Here is a 25,251-nt window from a genome sequence, read left to right as displayed (position 1 = left end):
GCATGGGAACATGATATAATTTGAAGTAAAGCAGCTAGCCCAAAATGTAGGTCAATATTAAAGTATATTTCCTCCCGCGCAACCCAGAGGAAACGTAAACCAGAAGACGATGGCGGCCTCGACGAACAGCATAGAAGATCTCGCTATCCCCTATGAATGGGTAGATGCAGATGAATTTGAAGCCATAGAAAATGCACTCGCAGAGGCCACTAAATCACATAAACGCGTAAAAATGTCGCCATCCGATGACATAGCTGCTGACTCGGCAGGGCGACGGCTGCCTGATTGGGCAGGGAATTCTTCAAAGATTGTTACATATGGCAGTTCTCATAAACCTAGGGTTTCTATAAATAGTGATGATAATAGCATCGATTATTCAGTTCAAGGGCAGAGGATCGAATCTCCAAATTTAAATCTAAGCCATAGCTGGTTATTTTCGGTTCCTCTTTGCAGAGGTATTCATTCTTTGTTATATTATATATATATTTTTAAATTTTTAATTCATTTTTTTTAAAGAGGGTAAACGTTTTTATTCCAAACTATGAACTGATGAGGCTGTAAACAGTCAAATATTTAACAATAACATCACATTTAGATTTAAAAATAGCATCCTAATAGAATTTGAATCTAAAGTTCACACCAACAATTTAACCATCATAATATATGAATACCTACTACACTCTTATACACCTTATTGTAGTCTTTTATAAAGTGTATTGACTACATTCTTCTACACCTTATGGTAGTCTTTAATGACACAATTAAATATATGGAGGTCCAGTTATTCATGCATTCAGATATCAAAATGACGTGAACAGTCTGCACCAAAAATAAATAAAATTTTATAATTTCGCTCGAGTGCTGTCATGCCGTCATGGTTTTTCAGTTTATCAGGGCATAGATTAGTTTTAGACTTAACCGCAAAAATTAAATAAGGTGCTGCTTTTTGGTAAAAGGGTAATTCAATGAACTTAATTGAAGATTATATTCGTATATTGCAGCCCGAGTGTTGGCTTCTCGTCAACTTTTTCAGGCCTCGGCCTCCTTAACACTAATTATGTTAGGCAATATTTACAAATATAAAATTAATAACGTTATGGATGGCAATACGATGGGAATTATTGTATTCTGAAAACACAACAAAAATGTAAGGGCGGTATCCCACTGAAGTAGCTATGGCTCATATTATCATTATGTAGGTGGTTGAATATAAAATTTCTAGCAGCTCCAGTATCCATAATCCACAAGAAGTTTGAAACAGCTATGTATTTTTAAGAAGGAGAAATTCAGCCACTATTATTTGCGGATATTTTAGAGTGAAATTGTTATCAATGTTATCAATGTGGGATTACTAGACAGAGACCCAACACTCTGATGCTTGAAATCGAAACATCTAAAACTATTGGAAGAACAGTGAAAATCTGTTTTCTTTTGTTTTCCATTTTGACAATTCAGACTCACCTGAACAAATAAACATCAGCAAGAAACTCAAAATTTTTGAGACAAATTTTACTCCTTATCATCATAACTTCTGTGGATGGTACATAAACAATACAAGTGACTAGACTAAAGAATGGTTTGAAACAATCAAATATTTCCTTTGGTTCTGTGTTAGTGTGCAGTCAGCTTGGCTGCAGGTTCATGATTTTTCAAGCCTTCTAGACCAAAGTCTTTCACTTGGTGTAATGTTCTATTAAATGACGGGGATGAATTTTTAACCAAGCTTTCTCAAATTTGCCTTCATTTTGGGGATTCTTTTTAGCTTTTGGAAATATAGAAATGCTGCTCTATCTGCTCGTATTCCTGTTAATTTCAATTTTGCTACTCACACAAAGTCATGGGTGGTGTCTAACATACTCGTGCAAATTAAATTCAGGTCAACAAAATGGCCTTGGAAGTGTTGCACCTCCAAACTTTTCTTGATCATTAGGTGAATGCACCTTACGTTGTGGCCAGGGTTCTGCCCTATGCAGCTCCTTGTGCTAGATCCCCCTGTTGGGGCGAGTGATGTGGCCACACCGGTGCTGTTTGGCACTGCTCATAGAGCCGCGGCAGGTGCTCTTCCCCACTGTGGTACAAAGTGACAATTTCAATGTTACATATTGAACTTTCTCTTTTCAATCCTTAAAGTGAAATGGTGACATTCAACAACCTATGAAGATATTCCTTTTGAAATTCCTCTTTGTTGCAGGATGTAGCATGCTGGTAATATGATTTCAAATACATGCCCCACTCTCAAAGCAGTATCAATCAAAACAGGATTCTGAAACCAAGCTTGAACCACATTTGAAACTATGAAGGCTAGGACACAACTTGAAAAGGTGAAATCTAGGTTTCAATTTCACAAGCTACAAATTGCATTGTCATAGAATAAATAGTGGGTACTTTCGACAGAATGAGTCAACAACAAATATATAGTACAATTATTTCTTTCCTTATTACCTTTACTTGACAGCTACAATGTCCAAGTATGGGCACAATCATTGCTTAAACAAGTGGTGTCATCTTTGATGAGCTCTTGACAAGGGCGGTGTCAAGAAGTTGTCCAAGAACTCTTAAAAACACAAATATTTTAAAACCAATTTAAACTGGAATTAATTGGAAGAAGAGTCAAAAATTAAAATAACTTTCAAACTAGTAGAAGTTGAATGTGAGTGTTGGTGTATTTAACAACTCTTTGAAGTAATTTTTTTATTTGCATATGTGGATTCAGGTGAGTTATTGTGTATCAGAATCTAAATTGAGTGTTTTCAATGATGCAGCACCACTAAAGGCCATTGTGCCAAAAATAAACTTTGGAGGTCGTATTGTATATAGCAGACTGCCTTCTGAAGTTGAGAAAGCTAGCATGGAGATTTTGCAGATTGTTAATTCAAAGAAATCTAATATGGAGGGTCGAGTGCCTGTGGGTCTGGACCTTGAATGGAAACCCTTCTATAATAGGGGTAAGGGTGCATTTGTCTAAACATATAGATTAAGGAAAGCATAAGAATTTATCTCTGGTAAGTCTTGTTTATTATCATAAATTGCTATATGATTGATGCTTTAGTTGAACGTAAGATTCGAAACACATGGTTGTAAACTTTAACCTTTCTCATCGAGAATAAATGTGGACACATTGATATTTGTAACAAGAACAATGAGCTACCTTACATGCTTTCCCGGTTAAGTGAAGCCATGCTCTCAAAATGATAATGCACTTCTTTATTCTTAGAGTAGCAGAAGTTTTGGCCAGATCTGTCTTAAATTGAAGTACCAATCCTCTGGGTAACATCATCATGGAAATTTATCTTGGTCTAAATAGTGTCATTACATAACTAGTAAGTAATTAATCACTTCCTAGGATAATCTATTCACATTGACTTAAGTTTACTTAGAGGTTATTTTGAGTTTTGTCTCACCTCATGTGGGTTGAGACATGTGTACTCACCTAGTGAGACACATCTTCCATGCACATATGACACTTGCTCACAAGTGTCCCACGAGATCTTTCTTAAACTGAAGCAACGATCCTTTGGTTAACATCATAATGGAAATCTATGTTGGTGTAAATGGTGTCATTACATAACTAGCTAGTAACTAATCACTTCCTAGGGTAACCTATTCACATTGATTTAAGTTTACTTAGAGGTTGTTTTGAGTTTTGTCTCGCCTCATGTGGTTGAGACATGTGTACTCACCTAGTGAGACACCTCTTCCACACATATGACACTTGCTCACAAGTGTCCCACATATAGAGGGGTAGTTGGTCATCATTTCCTACCTTCTCACTTCACTTGCTTTCCTATATAAACAAGCCTTCTATGTACATACATTCATTTCGTGCATAGTATCATTTTGGGTTGTTTTTTGCTCTTGTTCGTGTAAGTAAGTTTCTGGTTTTTGCTTGAAGATCTTGATGAACACTAATAATGTATTCTCATCTATTATTTTTATAGAGGTTTGAACTAGCAGAAAATTGTATTAGTTGCTTTTCAGATCTGATAATGAGGAGAAGCTACAAAATCCTTTTAAGCAAATTAAAAAAGTTTATGCCCACTGTGAGAAATATCTTTAACAACTGCGAAGCCATGTTTTTGGAAATAAATTTCTTATTGTAATGTTCTGTTTTGGGATATTCCTGGTTTTAGGCCTGCAAACAATATATATCACTGAAAACTGATATTAGTAATATTAGCCTTAGGTAACAAGAAGTAATGATAATGTTCAAAATAATACATAAAAACATTATAATATTTAGAGATGTGTGGATATCCATATCCATATTTTTTTTCATAAATATCACACTTTTTTGTGCAAAGGAATATAGCTTTGGTAAGTAGAGATGTGCAGTTAGTCTTATTGCGTATTTGTATTCACACTACCTGTAGAAGAGATGAGACTCCCTACTATAATCCACCCATTTAGGCACTCGAAAGGAGATATATAAGGTTTTACAATTGAACAATGGGTATAGAAAATCATAAATGTTGAACAACCTGTAATAGGAGCCATTTTTGAACATTGACCATGTGTGATTCAGTTGGTCAAGTTCACCATGGCCATGTGTGGCTCAGTTGGTCAAGTTCACCATTGCCATCATCCGCATCTCCAAGAATGGACTGTCTTTCATGCTTTTAAAATAATTATTTTCGAGTAAACTTTGTTCGTAAACAGGATTTTATTGCACTGTACCTACGACTCAGAGGTTGAGGTTGAGCCTAGCTGCAAAACTTGGGATATCGATTCTGTAAGTCCTTTTTATTTTATTAGTTGTTATCAGTTTATGACATTATGTATGTGGAAGATTTTCTTTCTTTATAACAGTTAAAATTTAGGATGATAAAAAATGACCATCCTAAACTGGAATATGTGGTAAATAATAATGAAAGTTTCTGTTTGTGTATTATGGTTTACACTTACAATATTAATTTTGATCTTTATGTGCAGAACTAAATCTTTATATTATTGTAGCACAATTAAAAATCTACAATTCTTTGAAGAAAGAAGCAAATAATCGGAGGCCTTCAATTTTAAATGCAAATAAGATTAAAATCAATGAACATGGAATAGACAAGGCATTGGAGGTGAGCAGCAAAAAGCTCCCACAAGGATCATAATGCTAAACTGGAAATAGTAGTAAGGAGAGCCGAATTCCCTCAATACATTACAGGTACAAATGACCGAGAAATTAGTAAGACCTAAAAGCGAATAAGAAGATCAAATCACCTAGTTTTGATTTAAGATCAGTGAAGTGAGTTCTAGAAGCCTAAGTACTTAGGCATGTGTTAATGATAAAATAGTGATGGAAGGCTACGATTCAATGGCAGTTCTAGAAACAGATTACAAATCCTTCACCTAATATTTCATTGATAGTTCAAATGGTGGAAGCATCATTTACATGTTTCATTTTTTTAAGAGATTCCACAATTTAGGCACACGTGGAATCATTCTGGTATGTTGACTATCCTCCAAAACAGAGATCGAATGTGATTGACTGAGGTACTCAAAAGAGTGATTAAGTTTACTGAATGTGAAAAATGAAGTAGGAAGAAAATGAACAAGAGGACACATGATAGAACATGTATTATGCTACTTTGCACATTTGTGTAAGATTTGGCTATGGAGATAGACACCCAAGATCTAGAGGCCTAACGGAAAGCACAATAACATGAGAAGATCAATATGACAAGAATAAACTGTATTCCTATCAAGAATGCAATAGAATGGAATGAATTAAGATTACAAAGGAGATCTCTTGGTTATGTAGGCCAAGGTGAGACATAGGATAGCATAAGATTATTAGAAGTGTAATATCCCTTGTCCTGTCTGATGTAAATTCTTGGTGTTTATAGCTCAAGGAATATTATCAAACAATTCACATAGAAACTTTTAGCTTGCAGGTCTGAGGTATCAGTCGGATAACTTTGTGTGTTATTGACACCAAGGCACAAGAAATGCTTTCCAACGATTTCTATGATATCTAAACTACAAATTCAATGCATTAATGACTTCTTTTGACCTTTCCAATGCATAAATATTATCTCCAAATGAAGAATGTGCACCTACAGCCAAGAAGCATTTTCACAAACACTTGGCATGCAAACTACTACCATCATGCAAATGGACATATCATCAAATAATGGCCTGCAACTTATTTCTCCTTTATTATATGCAATCACCAAATACAATAGAACATATAGATGCCTTGACTCTTGGTTTACATTCATAAATCAATTACAATGATAGGTCTGATTAAGGACATCTACAACAACAATTCCCCTATTGATGACATATGATCAATGCACTACAAAATACATGAAAACCTGGTAGGAGAAGTCACCTTAGAGAGAGGATGAATTTCAATGCAGCTCCTTTGAAAATGACCTCCTCAAGTGCCCAAATCGTAGCTCTCTAACTGCCGTCCCTGTTCTGATTGCTTCAGACAGTAATCAAATAATTACCAGCTCCCATGCCACCTCTCATGCATCAGAAAATCATCGTTGGCTTCTCCCAAAGTGAGCCCTCCAGCCTAGGGGTGAAATCGATGCACCAATTGGGTGCTATAAACAAAATCGTGGCACTTCCCAGCTAATGTGAAGTCTGAAGATAACTGAGATAAAAACTCAGTAAATGGTAGGTGCAATCAGCTCTTAGATAACAAAATTGTTGAAGGCACCTAGCACCCAAAATATCTCCAATGTTCTCCAAATCGAATCCTAGTATAAATTGGCCCTTGGCCACCAATTAAGCTCCAATGAAAGGATTGAGATATCCTCTCCAATTTGCAATAATCTCAGCTGATAGTTTCATAGCTTCAAAATTGCTTAAGCTATGAGATTTTCCGTTCCCAAAGACTCAATAATGGGGGAAACCCAAACTGGTTCCTTCTCCATACAAGAACTCCAATCAAATATCAAATCCTGGATGATTAGAAGCTTAACTTGACCTTCTTTTATACTTTTTCTCCAACCTTTCAAGAAACTTCTAGAAATAATATTAAAATATTATTATTTCACTTAAGTGACTTTTATGATATAATATTAATTTAAGTCACTTTATTAAATTAATTAAATATAAAGTTACCTTTTAATTTTAATTATTTGATAACTTTATAAATAATTAACTTAATACTTTTAATTAAAATAATTAATTAAGCTATTTTAAGAAATATCATTAATTGGGACAACTTAATTAATTAAATTATTCTTCCTCCAAAAAATGGGGACATTACAAGAAGTGTCTTAATCTTATGATATGAGACATAAGTGATAACTTATTATCCACATAAGGTGGAAAAGTGATAAATGATAAGCATCCACTAAAGGCGGAAATTCCACTTAAAGTGGGAATGTTCCTATGTGGCCCCTAAGTGAACTTAAGTAAAAATGTGTGATTAGGACCTAGGTGATGACCTTACTAGGTACAATACTTTACTCACACGAACACCCCCCTTAAGTGCAACTTAGGGAGAATGTAAACAAATGCAAACAATGCAAGATGGGTCCCAACTACTAGTACCATGTTAGGTATCCATGTACAAATGCAATGCTATCTCTCACAAATGGAGAAAATCCAGTGGGAAAAACTCCTCCCCAAAAGAGAGATGAAAATACAAAATACTCTCAAGGAAGAATAAAAACCCCATGTGAGGAAAAAGTCCCCCCATAAGAGAGAAGAAAAGAGACCAAGGAGCCCTCCCTCAATGTAGAATATGCACCAATGGTAGATGCTCCAAATTGGATGTAGAAGATGGTCCATGATTATCGAACAACATTCCTCCCCTTAGGAAGAAACAAAACCAAAGGTGTATGTATGAAGTCTTCCCAAACCTAAAAGGAATATGTAGGAAGAAATCTCATGATCTATCAAGTCTTTGAAAATTGCTTAAGTGTCTTCATGTCAATGCTAAAAGTTACCCCATTCAAATCAGGTGTACTAGGCCACACTACTGAAGAAGACAATCAAAGATTTAGCGAAGATGAATGTAGAACATGATCCAAAGACTCAGACATCTCCTTTGAAGATAAAGAGACCTTTAAATGTTGTTCCAAAGTATCCACACTCATGTTAAACTGTGAAGAACGATCACATAGAGAATGAACAAGAGGGTGAAAGTGTTCCTTCACAACAACTGAAGATCATCTCCATCAAAGAGAAGATGCATGTCATCAATCGTGTCTCCCAAATCTACAAGATAGGACTCCACAAACAAACCTGCAATGTTTGTCAAGTATTCATCCCAAGGCACTATATTTGGAAGACAATGTATATCTTGCTACATTGAATCACAAGAAGCCAAAATTGTAGCAACACAAACCTCATCAGGAGCAATAGTAGATGTGATATCAATAGGTGTCTCCTGCTGCAATAACATAAATTCCTAGCTGCTAAAGCTGATCTGTTTTTCATTACTAACCAACTCCATGGTGTAGTATGCAAAACAAACCAAACATTATCAAATTGTAAGATCTTCCTATTAGGCAATCTCTTGGTCTTTATAATCAGCTCTCTAAGACAATATGCCTCATGTGATCTTAACAAGTATTCCTCCAATGTAATCATGTGTACAAAACAAGGAACATCAAACTTACTAAGGGCAGTCATACCTTTCAAGTAGCTTACATCTACGAGCTGCTTCTTATGCACCTCATTGTTGATTGATCCTAAAGTTGTAGCACCTATCTCATGACTTAAATTTGCATCTTCACGTGAAAGTTGCCCCACAGGTGTGGCTGCCTTAGAGAATTGTTTTCCTGATTTGCATTCAAAGTCATGCGTCTCAAAATCAGCTACCTCCTTGACCTCCTCTTCACCAAATTCCTCTTTTGAAGCGTTATTCCCCACCCAAGAGTCATGATGGCGTGATGCTGAAACAGAGGTGGATTCCTTGAGTTCTTCGTGATGGGTTAGGTCTTTCCAATCTGAAATAATGTTCTTTTCCACACACTCTTCCACATATTCTTCCTCAACCATAGATTGATCATTCAACATAGGTGGATTCCTTGAGTTCTTCGTGATGGGTTAGGTCTTTCCAATCTGAAATAATGTTCTTTTCCACACACTCTTCCACATATTCTTCCTCAACCATAGATAGATTGATCATTCAAATCATGTTGTGCTAGAAGTCTTTGATCCACAAAACTTTCATATGTATGAACAATGTCTCTTTCAACATTGCTTAAATCTGAATTTGTACCCATGGCTACTATTTTGTCATCCTTATTAATTACAACATCCACATTTGTAGATGTATGTTCAAGTAACGGTTCTTGGAAAATTAATGTAGCATTGCTATTATGCATAACCAAATCAGAATTAGCTTCCTCCCTTTCAACAACATTACCATAGCTGCCACAATTTTCATGTGCCTCTTCTTCAAGTGAATTCTCAGCATTGGAATGATCTATATGCTCATCTCTAGTGACTTCAATGTGTTCATCGTTGTTATGCCTCTTATCCATCTTCTTAGCTTCTTCCTCCAAAAGCAATTTCTCAAACAATAACAACATATCTGATTGATATTTTTGAAATGCTTGAAAGAAGTCATTCATACCATTCATAAGCTCGTCCATATGTCGATCATTTCTTTGTGGACTTATACTATCCCTTCTATCCTTCCTTGATGGACTTGTTCCACCCTTATCCATTGTTGTAACTTTATTTACACCTGCTGTATGTGACGTTGATTTCAGAAGGAAAGTAGGTGGATATCTTCCATCTATAATTCTACCCTTTGTTGATTGTTCCAAACGTTGTATGTGGCTGAAACAATTGATTTCAAACTGACATGCAACTAATTAGAAGCAACATGCAACCATAATTTTTGACATGCAGCTGATTAGAAGCAACATGCAACTGATTAGAAGCAACATGCAACACTCAAAATCAACATGCAACTATTTGGGCAGGCGCCAAATTGACATGCAAGATCTGGGTAGTCGCCAAAAGTAACATGCAAGTTCACTAAACTGACATGCAAGATTTGGGTAGTTTCCAAACTGACATGCAAGTTCACCAAATTGACATGCACTAATCTGGGTATTCACCAAATTGACATGCAACGCTGAAACTCCAACAGGCTGGCAAGATCACCAGCTCTGATACCACTGTAATAACCCGAATAGGATATGCACTATAATTTTGAAAGCAATTTCGTGAATTCTGCCCTAATTAAATGCAAACATATATATGGAACAAATCTAAATCAAGATTATTCAGTTCTCTGCTACAAATCAGAAATTCTAACATGCAATTACAATCAAATAGATAGGCCAAACATGCCCAAATACAACTCAGAAATCTGCCATTACACATCAGACCTATCAATAGGTTTGTACATACCAGAATGACATAGAATGATGCTTAAATCCCTTCTGGCAATATTTCAAATTGCGAAGATATAACTCTGAAACTCTACGAATCTCTCCAAATTGAACAATGAAGCGCAACTGTGAATTCTGAGATGAATTCACCAAATGGGCTGATCTGGGTTTTCCTCCAAACAGCTAAAACCTCCAGGGTTTCTGTCCTATGGTTTACTGAACCTCCAAGCTAAGCTCTCAAGCTCTCAAGGAAAAGTTTCTTTCAAAATTACAAGTCAAGAATAAATCCTCATTGCACTTTTTCCTCCTTTTATAATACTTTTCCTTTTCGAAAGTAATACTTCATTTCATTTCTCTTTTAATTTACTTTTCTCCTCAAAAGTGACTTTACTTTATAATTTATAATTGATATTATTATAATTTCACTTTATAAAATAAATTATGTCCAGCTGCTAATTAATTAAATTTAAATAATCCCATAGGACTTGGGACTATTTCACATTTAATTAATTAATTATCACTCGAAGAAAAGGGGACATTACAGAAAATCCAAAGCAAACTCTGTTTTGTCACCTAGTGACAACCGACTTCAAGAAGGGGGCCAAGTCATATTTATGTGACAATTGTTTTTTTTTTGTCTTCTTGTGTTAACTGCCCCTCCTAAGGTGATTACCCTTAGCTGTTTTTTTGTCTTTTTCTGAGTTGAATCAGATCTTACTTAGCATGGAAGCCAACTCTGCTTCCACCTGGCGCTATCTTGAGGGCAGTTGCCTAAACTGCCCTAGGGCAAATATTTATATGTGACTCTGTTTTGGGATTGGGCATGCTGAAAGTTTTGTTTGCCTTTGTGCACGGTCGGACTGGGTCTCTGAGACAAAAACCTCAGAGGCAAGGGAGGTGGGACGATAACCCCACTTGCTCTTCTTCCACTTTAGGTTACAATCGTCAACAAATCCCTTTTGTTGTGTATTGAAATTGTCATCAACAAAGCAAGAAGGGTGATAGGAGGAAAGGAAGGCCATAGAGCAGCCCACAGCTACATCAGATTTTAATCAGATCAGTTCACATCTCACGGGCTCAAATTTTAGTGAAGGTTATGCACTTTTTAACAGTGCCCCTCTAAGGCATCAAGCTCTATATTGAGCTCTATAAAAGCTTTAAGCTTAAAGTGCTACTGTCAAGAAACTCTATGTCAGTTCTATGTATGAATCAATTCCTAAATTTGTAGTTCCTAAGATGAAACATGTTTATTGATGCTCTAAATCTGTGTAAGCACTATTAACTATCTAGATGTTCTATAAGCAATCTGGAGATCCCTGTAGTGTGTATTTCTTTTTTTGAACCAGTCTGAATCCGTATTGTGCAACCAGTTTGTTTCTTTGAATTTAACAGTTTAAGTAAGTACAAAGATTTAGATCATACAGACCTTAAGGTCTTTACAATGGTATTAGAGCCTCAACCCTACCAGCTGTGGGTTCGTTTTATGAGTGAAAGGTAACAACGGTACCATCTGAGAGAGAAAAAGAAGAGTGCCAATATGGGCAACAATGATTGAGGAGCAAGGGCCTTCTTTAAATGTTTTGATACCTCACGACTTGGTCTAGCAGAGACATTAAAGGAAGTCACCCAATTGCTTAGAGGGCTTAAATAGAATCAAGATGGCGGGAATTCCATCAATGAGAGGGGTGAAGGAAGCATTGCTGATAAAGGAAAGTATATCTTTCAGGATGAAGGAAGCAAAAGAAGCGACATTTGTCCCTGGTAGTGAGAGGAATTCAGCCAAAACATTTAGGGCTAAATTTTTGCCAAATGAAGAGGTCAGCAAGGATCAACCCAACCAGATTGATGAAATGGACCACCTTTTGGCAGAATTCATTACATTAAGCGAGGCAATTAAGAACAACATGTCTTTCCCTGAGTATTGTGGACTGAAAATCCAAGGTGGATATAGGATGAAGGAGTGTGATGGAAGAAAAGACATTCAACAATGCCTGGGCAAAATTACTTTACCTCATTTTGATGGAACAAGTAGTACTACAACAAGATCTTGGTTACAAAAGCTAGAGACTTATTGCTCATTAAATCCAATGACAGAAGAGGAAGCCATCAAGTTTGCCACCTTACACTTGGAAGGAGTAGCTCACAAGTGGTGGGCTCCTAACTCAAGGTCATGACTCAATTTCCACCATAGAAGATTTCAGTCAAAGGCTGATGGAAAGATTCGATAGAACTAACCCCGAAGTTCATTTCTGTAACCTAGCCCAATTGAAGCAAGAAGGTAGAGTGGAAGATTATGTATCGAGATTTGATAGAAGAGGAAGCCATCAAGTTTGCCACCTTACACTTGGAAGGAGTAGCTCACAAGTGGTGGGCTCCTAACTCAAGGTCATGACTCAATTTCCACCATAGAAGATTTCAGTCAAAGGCTGATGGAAAGATTCGATAGAACTAACCCCGAAGTTCATTTCTGTAACCTAGCCCAATTGAAGCAAGAAGGTAGAGTGGAAGATTATGTATCGAGATTTCATAGACTTGCAGTAATGGTGCCTGATGTGACAAAAAGGAGGCTGATAGTACTTTTTGCAGAAGGATTAGCTGAGCCACTTAAAGGGTTGCTTACAACCTTTAAACCCGACAACATTTCAAGAAGCCATCACAACAACCCTCAACTTAGAGGATTCAGTAGTCAATGATACTTTTAGCAGTAAGAAGACAACCCGACCTATACAGTTCAAGAAAAATTTCCAGAAACATCCAATACTCCCTAGGATGCCACTAGCAAGGCCCAATCAAAAGGAAGTTAGTACAAATGATTTAAGGTGGAAGAAGATGTGCTTTACATGCAAGGAGCCTTGGCAACTTGGGCATCAGTGCTTTTATGTTGAGGTAATCTCCGATGATGAAACTGAAAGTGAAGAGGCTGATGCCGAGAATGAAATAGAAACAATTGAGGGACTGCGGCACACTTGCAGCACTTACTAGAGAACCACGTTATAGTGCCTTCCGCATAAAAGGCGTTTTGAAGGGATAGGGAGTAATCATCCTTATCGACAGTGGAGCCACCTATAATTATGTAAATGAGGAAGTAGTGAGGAAGCTTGGTTTGAAAACAATCCCGATTGAAGCCTTTGTAGTAAAGGTAGCCAATGGTACTACACTTTCTTGCACTTAGAAGGTTTCCCAAATGGAGGTGTGTATGGGGGAATATAAATTGAAGGATGATTTTTATGTAATTGACATGGACATGGAAGTAGTTTTGGGTTGTCAGTGGCTGCATGCAATTGATAAGTATGAGATTAGCCATCGAAAGTTGGAGATGACTTTCTTATATAATGGGAAAAGGATAGTACTTTAGGGAATGTCCAACAAAACAATGGAAATATCAGCCAAAAGAATGGAGCAGGTGTTCCAAAAAAAAACAGCTAGATTGGGCAGCAAAATGCTTCATTACTAATTCAAATGCTGCAAGAAGAGAAAAGGTTAGCAACGTGCAGATTCAAATGGTCCTAGATAAGCATGATAAAGTTTTCAGAGACATACCCTCAGGGCTACCTCCTAGTAGGGGTTTCTAGCACGTCATTGAACTTGAAGAGGTGGCAAAACCAGCAATGATCACACCATATTGCTATCCAAAGGTTAATAAAGAAGAAATTGAAAAGGCAATTAAAGAATTACTCAACATGGGGCATATAAGGCCTAGTTCCAGCCCTTTTGCATCTTTCGTAGTGCTGGTAAAGAAGAAAGATGGAACTATGAGAATTTGCATCGATTACTGAGCTCTCAATAAGAAGACTATAAAGAATTGTAACCCAATACCACACATTGATGAATTGATTGATGAGTTACATGGAGCCAACTTCTCCAAAATTGATTTGCGTTCAGGATACCATCATATCAAAGTTCAGGATGAAGACGTACACAAGACAACATTTCGGTGTCACTACAGGCATTATGAATTCTTGGTGATGCCCTCTGGTTTAACAAATGCTCCGACAACTTTTCAATCATGTATAAACTAGGTATTTATTCAGCAATTAAGGAAATTTGTTCTTGTCTTTTTTGATGACATCTTTATTTATAGCAAATCTTGGGAAGATCATCTTAAACACCTAGATGAGGTGTTGGGAATCTTAGAGTAGCAGTCCTTTTATGCCAAAGCTTCCAAGTGTGAGTTTGGGTTACAAGAAATCCTATATTTGGGCTTCAAGATCGGCAAACATGGAGTAAGTGTTGATGAGGATAAGATCAAAGCCATTCAAGAATGTCCTAGACCCAACATCTTGATGCAGTTGAGGGGATTTGTGGGGCTATGCAGCTACTACTGGAGGTTCGTTAGCGAGTTTTCACAATTGACAACCCTCTAAATAAATCTAACTAAGAAAGGAGCGTTTATATGGACAACATTGGCCCAACAAGCTTTTGATAAGCTTAAGAAGGTAATGAGTCCGTGTCCCATCCTAACAATTCCAGATTTTTCACTTCCTTTTGTCTAGTGTGATGCATCTAGAGAGGGAATGGGAACTGTTCTGATGTAGAACAAACACCCTATAGCGTTTGAGAGTAGGAAGCTTAAGGAGTTTGGACGTAAGTGTTAGACACAATGTACTACTGAGAGGGGGGTGAATCAGTGGTTTGCAAACTTTTCCCTTTATCTATCCTATGTGTGTATACTGGTTATCAAATCTAACAAAAAGCTAACTTACCGGTTAGAGGGGAGACTAACACAAATGCAATCACACATGAAAGGGACATCACATAACACCAGTATATACGAGGAAAACCCAAGATGGGAAAAACCTCGGTGAGAAATGCTGCTGGAGTCTACTGCTCCAATCCAGCCTCACAATGAAACTCTGATTACCATGTTTAAGTCACCAACCCAAGGAGCACCGACCCCTGATTTAGGGCACCAACCCAAGTAGCTACAACCCCTGCACCGAGCTCCAACTCAGTGGTCTACTATGAGTATATTCAAATACAAAAGTAATGGTCTTGTTACAAATGGATTTTGTAACTCTTCTACAAATCCCTTTATCGGTTCTCTGCTTACCAATTCACTGCCGGTTCTCTGCTCACCTCACTGCTGCAGCCCTATCTCCAAATGCAATTAACTCTCTGCTGCACCCTTGCCGGTTCAACCTCTTCTCCTTCACTGCCGGTTCTGCACTCTGCCGATTCTCTCCTCTCTGCTACACCGCTGCTCTCCACTGGTACTACACTCTGCCGGTTCTATGCTTGCCTTCTTTGCACTCTTCTGTAACTCTTCTCTGCCGGTATGGTCACTGCCGGTACTCTCTTCTGTTAGATCCAGTGCCTGACTGTCGGTTACCTCACTGTTGCTAGTTGAACACTTCAACCCTGTTCTTCCTCACATTCAGTCTCTTCTTCTTCTTCTTCTTCTTCTTCTTGGTGAGCACTTGACTGATTTCTTCTCACATGCAGCAACACTCTTTCATTCAGCGGCAACCTTCATTGATATTGATTTGCATATTTATAAATTGGTATTCCCGCCAAAAGCCAATTCAAATTTTGGGCGGTTAGGGTTTCCTCATTGACCTCAAGGCAAACCAAATCGAATCCGATCTCACGAGATCTGATCACCTTGATTGATGAACTGTAACTCATCAATCAATCTTGCCATTGTCTTGCCTTCAAGAACACGCCTTCTTTTTTTAGCAACCTGCTTTTAACCTGTTAGTGGATTTCTTGGTCAATCACCAAGAATGGCTTCGCGGTTTACTTCACCTACCTCGATTTGCTCAACCAATCTGTTCTGGATCTCTACTGTCCGTTTGACCTCGAGCTGCAAACCTCTGCTGTGCATCCCGTGAATCTCGCAGTCGACATAAATGTCGACTTGTCGCCAGCTACCTCACCGACACATCACGCCGACCTGTGCATGCTTGCCACTTCACCTCCACGTGGCCCCTTTGTCGACATCTATCTCAGCTCGGTCACCATGTCGATCACCGACCAACGCACAATACTGGTGCTTCATCTACCGTCTTACTAACCCTACCGGTTAAACCTTAACTGGTCTACCATCACATTGCACTTGGCTTCTCTTCCGGTGGAACACTCAACCGGTCAGCACACTTGCTAACCTACCTTATGCACATCCTCATCAGATGGGAGTCTTCTGCATCTGCACTTTTTCCACATTACCGGTGGGCATACTTACCGGTAGGCACCCTTGATGACACCATGTCATCAACCTTCAATTGTTTCCATCTGAGGCATTTGCATACCAGTTGCACTCTCTATCTGCAGCTGCTTTGCCTTGCCTTCATCATCATCCCATATATCATCTCAACCGGTTTGTCAAAGTGACAAACCCATCACTTCTTCCTCTGTACCGGCTACTCAACATGCCTTCTTTGTCTCTTCAGTGCATATCCCTGATTTCATGCACTAGAGGCATCTTTGTGATTCACCGGTGGATCCGGTGTGAGCCTTCAAACACTTGCCTTTAACTCTTTTGTCTTATCTCACAGAACTATGATGCATACTTTGCATAATAGGAGATAAGCTCCACTTACCGGTGGGAGTGGATCCTTGTCATTTGCATCCTGCCATGCACCAATGTGGTTTCCCCGTTTGAGCAACATATCTTCAAACAGACACATGTGATCCGGTTGGGGCACATTCACTGTTAGTCATCTCTTCACATGGTGACTGCATCTTTATCTGGTGGGAGTCTTGCTGTTTTGCATCCACACAGCATACCGGTGACCTGTACATCCTTCACCTCCTGTGTTGATGTGATTTAGATAACATTTCGCCTCTTCATCACAAACAACATCCAAGCATCTTGCTCACCCTGCTTGTACACTGGTCATAAGTTTGCCGGTTGGCAACCACACATTGTCAAAACATCACTTACCAGTTGACACACTCTCCTTACCGGTGATAGACTATATCGGTAACCTGTTAGACTAGTTGACATCAATGACTGCACATCAACTGTATTCCCATACCGGTTGTCCTTCTATACCGTTGACATCAATGACAACACAATGCCAATAGTAAGTTCTCCATTTATGATAAAGAAATGCTGGCCATAATGCATACACTGACCAAATTCTATATTTTAGTTTGCAACAAGTTTGTGGTAAAAACTGATCATAATAGCTTAAAGTATTTCCTTAATCAATGAGAATTGAATGATAGATAGCAAAAGTGGGTCAGCAAAATCCAAGCTTACGATTTTGATATTGAGTATGTGAAGGGTAACAACAATATAGTGGTGGATGCTCTATCTCAGAAGCCTCATTTGCATTCTATTTCTGATATATTTGCTGATTGGAGAGCATTGATTACAACAGAGTATGTAAAAAATTCATTTGCAAGTGATATCGTGGAGGGCAAGGTACAAGATGACAGGTTCAAATTAGTGAATGAGCGGATTCATTTTAGGTTGAATCTAAAATGAAGGAAAAAATCTTAATGGCATGCCATGACACTCCATTGGCTGGCCATCCAGGGTTTTACAAAACGTATAAACAAGTACGGGAGCATTTCTCATGGAAAGGATTGAAGAAGGATGTGATGTAGCATGTAAGGGAATGTAAGGAATGTCAACAAAACAAAGCTGAGCAACGTTTTTCCAGCAAGGTTACTGCAGCCTCAACCTATCCCCAACCAAAAATGGGAAAGTATATATTTTATTACCGGTTTGTCTAAGGCCCAAGGCAAAGGGCAAAGGTTGTTTGTATGTGGTGGTTGATAGACTTACCAAGTATGCACACTTTTTTTCTATATCATCAGACTTTAAGGCGCCCCAAGTGGCTGATCTTTTCTCTAGGGAGGTTTTAGACTACATGGGTTGCTGAAAACAATTGTAAGTGATAGGGACAACACATTTCTCAACCTGTTTTGGTAAGAGTTATTTCGTTTGATAGGAACAAAATTAACACCCAACACTAGTTATCATCCGCAAACTAATGGACAAATAGAGATAGTGAACAAATGGATTGAAGGATATTTACAGAACTATGCAATAGGTTAGCAAGCATCTGGGTTAGATGGCTACATCTTGGGGAATATTGCTACAATACAACTTATCATATGTCGATTGGGATGGCCCCCTTTAAAGCACTGTATGACTATGATACAACTTCCTTTATGGATTTGATACTCACTGTTAGTAGAGTACCTAGTGCTAAGGATTTGATTCAACAGAGAAAGGATATTCTAGGCATCCTTAAAGAAAACTTGCAACAAGCTTAAAGTCAACAAAAGTTGTATGTAGATATACATTGGATAGAAAGAGCATTTGAAGTGGGTGGATATGGTGTTTCTAAGGTTACAGTGTTTTAGACAATTGTCTATGAAGGGAAGTGGAAAAGAGAAGTTAAAACCACGCTTTTAATGGTCCTTATAGAATGATTAAAAAGGTGGGATAGGTTGCTTACGAGTTGGAATCACCATCTGCCGGCCAGATTCACAATACTTTTCATGTTTCATGCTTAAAGAAAGCCCTCAGACAACAGATCAACCCGTCCATGGAGCTCCCTCCGCTGGACTATGAAGGAAAATTGATCCTTGAACCCGAATCTATTTTGGATGTAAGGGAGAAGAGACTACGCAACAAGGTTATCCTAGAATACTTGATCAAGTGGAAGAAATTACCACTTGAGGATGTGACTTGGGAAGGAATTGAAATCTTTGAACACCCCAATTTGAAATTGCTTGAGGTCAAGCAATTAGGGGACAGGAGGACTGTGATGGACCCGCTGAGTTAAGGGCCACCTGGCTTGGATGGCAATGTTGGTTGCCAATTGCACACCCTTGTCTTTTTGGGAAAAATCAGTTTTTTTTTGCTAACTGACTCCTTGAAGGAAAATCCAAAGCAAACTTTGTTTTGCCACCTTGTGGGGGCCAAGTCAGATTTCTGTGACAACTGTTTTTTTTTGTCTTCTTGTGTTAACCGTCCCTCCTAAGGTGGTTACCCCTTAGCTGTTTTTTGTCTTTTTTTGAGTTGAATGAGATTTTACTTAGCATGGAAGCTAACTCTCCTAAGGTGTCTTCCACCTGGCGCTATCTTGAGTGCGGTTCCCTGAACTGCCCTAGGGCAAATATTTATATTTGACTCTATTTTGGGATTGGGCATGCTGAGAGTTTTGTTTGCCTTTGTGCACGTTGGGACTGGGTCTCTGAGATGGAAACCTCAGAGGCAAGGGAGGTGGGACGATACCCCCACTTACTCTTCTTCCACTTTAGGTTTCAATCGTCAACAAATCCTTTTTGCTGTGTATTGAAATAGTCATCAATAGAGCAAGAAGGGCGATAGGAGGAGGAAAGGAAGGCCATAGAGCAGCCCAGAGCTATAGAAGATTCGAATCAGATCAGTTCACATCTCACTGGTTCAAATTATAGTGAAGGTTATGCACTTTTTAACAGTGCCCCTCTAAGGCATCAACCTCTATATTGAGCTTTGTAAAAGCTGTTTGCTTAAAGTGCTACTATTAATAAACTCTATGTTAGTTCTATGTATGAATCAATTCCTAAATTTGCAGTTCCTTACATGAAATATGTTTATTGATGCTCTAAATCTGTGTAAGCACTATGAATTATTTGGATGTTCTATAAGCAATTTGGATCTCCTTTCCTTACATGAAACATGTTTATTGATGCTCTAAATCTATGTAAGCACTATGAATTATTTGGATGTTCTATAAGCAATTTGGAGCTCCTTGTAGTGTGTATTTCTTTTTCTGAACCAGTCTGAATCTATATTGTGCAACCAGTTTTTTTTTGTTGAATTTAATAGTTTAAGTACAAAGATTTAGATCATATAGACCTTAAGGTCTTTACACATTTATTTATTCCCATACTTGTATGTTTGCAAATTGACTCCCAATCATAACAGTTAGTGTAGGTTTTTAATATTTATTTTTCCAACACATTATTAAGCATACTTAGGTTATATTAGGATGGTTTATGTAAGGACACGTGGCATAGTCCTACATTCACGTGTCATTCACACCCACATTCGGTTGGTTGAATGTCACACCCTCTTTTGGACTCATTTGCCACCTCCCCATAACCATTTGTTTGTCCCTACCTGAGTTGGTTTGCCACATGTTTGGCATTTTACAAGTAGGCACAACTCCAACCTAATTTGGTTATTTGGGAGTTATTATTCCTATTGGAATTATGTGCCCGCATTTTGCTATATAATCAGCACTCACCTTTCCCTTATGAGCTAATTCAGAGCTAACTCAGATGAGTTCATATCAGCTCAGTCAGTACAAGGGGGAGTGCTGACCCATATTGTATCATTTTGAGCGAGATAATATCATTATTCAGTTATTGCACCATATTTCAGCATTTCATCCTCTCTGTTGCTCTCATGTAGAAGGTTGATCTTGGTTTTGTAGGTGATCCTGGGAGATTGAGTCCATCGGTGACTCTGCCATGGTATCAGAACTTCTAGGATTGCAAGACCCTTCTTGAATTTGGGAGAAATTCAACTTTGAGTCTTTGCTAGGTGCATCTTTAGTCAAAAAGGACATAATGAATGAGTCCAAAAGGCTGAACAGACTAATTTTGATATAAAATTCTCCATATTTTGGTGAAAGTTAAAAATTGTCCCCCATGAGCACAATATGATACGAATTCAAAAAAAATAAAAAATTCCTGCTTTGAAAAATTATTATTTTCAAAATTAAAATTGCAGGTTTTTATATGTATATAGACTGTTCTTTTTAAAAGTCTTTGTAATATTAAAATGCCAAAAAAATGATTTGATAAAAACTTTTGAAAAAAAATATAAAAAATCAAAATAAAACAAAATCGAAAAGGTTTTTTTAATAATAAAAAAAATAAATTTATTGAGGGTACCTGACAGGGTACACAAACCCTATCGGGTCCCAGTTGCATCTGCAGGAGTCCCCGTAGGGGTATTGCAGGTACGACGGAGCTGTAGCTTTCAGCCCCACAGGCCCCGCAGTGCTTGCGTGGGGCTTTAAGACCACACAACCCTTCACACATGGTGTGGGGAGTGGGGTGAGGCGTCAATCCCCCACCATTTTAAAATTTTTTTATATTAAAAAAAGATTCAAACAAATTTTTTTTCTATATCGTGCGTCATCCATACTAGGACCAACAACAGTACGCCTTGGCTTTTGTGCTAGGCTTTTGTCGGTCCTACCAATTTGGCATAATTTTTCAACTGTGCCTTATATTTGGCAGTGTTCTAAATTTAGTAGAAGCTAATACAAAATTGGCAGTTCAACAATTTTTGGAGGCATTTTAAAATTTAGCAGCAATTCAGCTAAATTTGGCGGAGGTTGATTTGTGTAAACTTTGACCCCTCACCATTGCATTTTTGAATTTTGCACCTCAACTTCGGAGCATCATATCTTGGGTATCCAGTGGAGTTTTCTAGTGCAATTTTTTTTGATTTGGGGCAGAATTTCGTGCTCTACGCAATGGTGGAATTAGTTTTTCCTCACGTAATCCAGATTTTCCAGAAAATCATGTTTTTCATCAGATTTGAAGGACAATTCTGGCTTTTTCAACTTCAAATGGCTATAACTGTCACAAATGACCTCGGATCGAGGTGCTTCATTTTTTGAAAGTTAATATTTTTCCGTGCACTATCCATTGGTGCTATTTTGAGGTTGTAATTCTAACATTATATATATCTTCAGTATTTGAGTCTGCATTTGGACATTGTAAAACTTTGATAAATAACTCCAGTATTGTAAATGCATTGATTTATAAAGTGCCAAAATCATATTTTTTCTGGGGAGGATCATTGATTGAGTGAAAAAGGGGGGGTCTCTCTTGGTGTTTGTGTTTCTGATCTACTTGCTTGTGCTCTTTCATTTTTTAGTTATGGGTTCTCCTAAATTTCCATGCTTAACTCCATATAATTATGCAACTTGGAAAGTTAATGCATGGAGTAAACTAATGGAAAAAGGTTTAAGTCATTATGCTGATGGCACAATTTCAAAACCCACGTATTTTAATGATCCTAATCTGAAAATGGAATGGCTCATCAAAAGTTCTATGGCTCTTGGAACATTGAGAAAATATGTATCTTCTGATCTTATCTTTCACATTGATAAGTGTAAGACAATCAAGGGCTTGGGATAAACTTGACGAATTATATGGTCAAGTTAATAAGATTAGAGGTTACACACTTGAAAGTGATCTCCTAAATTTGGATCCTAAGAAATTTGATACAATCCAAGACTATGCCACTAGAGCAAATGAGTTAAGAGCACAATGTAAAGATTGTGGAGTTGAGAAGGAGGATACACAGTTGGTTTTCAACTTGTTGGCAAAGCTTCCTTCTGAGTATGCATCTTTTGTTTCTAGCTTCCAAACCCATTGATTGACAATGGATAGTGCTTACACTACACCTTCATTTGATTCATTTATAGAATTGTTGATGCTTGAGCAATCAAAGTTGATCACCATGGGGGTTCTTAAGCCATTTATGCCACATGCGTTGGTGGCTAAACAAGGGAATCTAGGAAAGGATTCTAACAAGAAGCGGAAGCAATCAAAGCTAAAGCCACATAAAGATCAAGCACAAAATAATTCATCTAAGAAGGAGAAGCTTACTTGCACATATTGCAAGAGGGTTGGACATGAAGCACATTCTTGTTACAAGAAGAATATTGATGAACTGAAACATCATCTTGAGAAGAATAACTTTGATCTTCCTTCTACAATGTCTGAGTCGACTAATTCTTCCAACTCAAAATAGTCAGGATCTACTAAGGTAAAAGGTCATGCAGGACTTGCTTCTGAAGCAGCTAAAGACAAATGTAAAGCTCTTTGTGTTACAAGTAGTGAATCAGGGAGATGGCTTCTAGATTCTGGAGCTTCTCATCATATGGCTTCTACACAGTCTACGTTCTCTTCTTTTGAGCCTTGTGTTATGTCATCTATTCTGATGGGCAACAACACTTATATGAGTTTGATTGGGAAAGGTTCTATTGATATTGAGGATGGCATCTTCAATGATGTTTTGTGCATACCTCATTTGTCAAACAATCTTCTTTCCATCTATCAGATTACACATGGTGGAGCAGGGAAGACTGTGGAGTTCACACTTGATTCAGTCATCATTCGAGACTTGGAAAGTAGAGAGATAATTGCCACTGGGATGGTTGATGATACATCTCGGTTATATACCTTTTCAGACTTTGCACCTGATGATGGTTCTGATCCTTTGGGTGTTGATCACACTCCTAGTGTGAATCTTGATTTCGAGGACGACTTTGGTTACTTGAATCTAGGTATTTTGACATCAGATCCAATTCTTGAACTTTGCATTCCTTCTCCTCCATCTACTGTTGCTTCTGAGGATACTTGTGTTGCTACATCCATGGGTACTTATGATTCAGTGCAGCGGTATATACATTGTCTTCCGGACACTGCTACTTGGGATGAGTACTTGATAGACATTGCAGGTTCGTTTTGTGAGTCCCATCTTGCAGACTTGGAGGACACTATTGAGTACATTCATCTTCTCTTTGATGAAGTTTCTTTGTCTTCTTCAAATGTTGAGGGGGAACCTTCTCACCCTCTTGTTCTTTACCCACATGATCATTCCTCACAATTTGACATGACTGTGGTCACTATTGAGCAGCATTTGGAGGAGGCACCTTTGTCTTCAGAGGAGATACCTTCGTCTTTGGATTTTGTTCTACATCCATCTCCTCTAGGTTCTGGATTGTCATCTTCTTTAGTGTGGTTTGGAATGCCTAATTTGATGGTGACAATCTTTGGCATCGACATGGAGACACATGAGTAGTTTTCAGATACTTCATACATTTTGCACCTTCTTCCTACATCTTCCTTTCAGGAATGGGAAGACAATCTTCATGCACCTTTGGTTTTGTTTCTTCCTAAGGGGAGGAATGTTGTTCGACGATCATGGTCCATTATCTACATCTAGTTTCGAGCATCAACCATTGGTATGGTTTACTACTTTTGGGAAGGCTACATAGTCTTTCTTATCCTTTCTATTTCAGAGGGTATTTCTTCCTTGCATAGGATTCTTTCTTATCTTGGGAAACTTGTTTCTTTTCTCTCTTTTGGGGAGGAGTTTTGTCCCGCTGGGTTTTATCCTTTACTCCATTTGTGAGAGATTGTTTTGTACATGGTACTTAACATGGCCTTGTAGCCAGGACCCATATTTGCATTTTTTCATCTTTTCACCCACCTAAGCTATGCTTAAGGGGGGGTGTTAGTGTAGGTTTTTTATATTTATTTTTCCTACACATTATTAAGCATACTTAGGTTATATTAGGATGGTTTATGTGAGGACACGTGGCATAGTCCTACATTCATGTGTGTCATTCACACCCACATTTGGGTGGTTGAATGTCACACCCTCTTTTGGACTCATTTGCCACCTCCCCATAACCATTTGTTTGTCCCTACTTGAGTTGGTTTGCCACATGTTTGACATTTTACAAGTAGACACAATTCCCACCTAATTTGGTTATTTGGGAGTTATTATTCCTATTGGAATTATGTGCCCACATTTTGCTATATAATCAACACTCACCTCTCCCTTATGAGCTAATTTAGAGCTAACTCAGATGTGTTCATATCAACTCAGTCAATACAAGGGAGTGCTGATCCATATTGTATCATTTTGAGTGTGATAATATCTTTATTCAGTTATTGCACCATATTTCATCATTTCATCCTCTCTGTTGCTCTCGTGTAGAAGGTTGATTTTGGTTTTGCAGGTGATCCTGGGAGATTGAGTCCATCAGTGACTCTAGCAATAACCAGTGAAAGGTGTTAAGGGAATTATTTTTCAATTAAACCACCCCATTTGCATATGATTGGCTGTTCAATTCATTGCTCTATGCATTTCAACTAAAAAAACTGAGCTGTTAATTAGATGCATAAGGTGTATGAATAGAAGATGAAATCACAAATCTCTGTACAATATTTTACATTCATATCT

At 38.0% G+C, this 25,251-nt stretch overlaps 1 protein-coding gene across 3 annotated transcripts in view; it reads left to right on the top strand.

Moving 5' to 3' along the window:
• Positions 1-25,251, top strand: part of LOC131046638 (3'-5' exonuclease) — a 58,324-nt gene continuing 33,073 nt past the window's right edge. The window contains exons 1-2 of one of the 3 annotated variants that reach the window (XM_057980415.2): positions 3-455; positions 2,763-2,945. In XM_057980415.2, the coding sequence (XP_057836398.2) occupies positions 110-455; positions 2,763-2,945 (529 nt within the window). In that variant the 5' untranslated portion in view covers positions 3-109. Of the gene's footprint in view, positions 456-2,762; positions 2,946-25,251 lie in introns of all 3 variants that reach the window. The other 2 variants (XM_057980414.2, XM_057980416.2) reach the window with 2 other exon arrangements.

Source organism: Cryptomeria japonica, chromosome 11 (assembly GCF_030272615.1).
Source record: "Cryptomeria japonica chromosome 11, Sugi_1.0, whole genome shotgun sequence".
In the NCBI taxonomy this organism is placed as follows: Eukaryota; Viridiplantae; Streptophyta; class Pinopsida; order Cupressales; family Cupressaceae; genus Cryptomeria; species Cryptomeria japonica.
The sequence above is the reverse complement of the archived record's forward strand: the minus strand, read 5'-3'. Positions and strand labels throughout refer to the sequence as shown.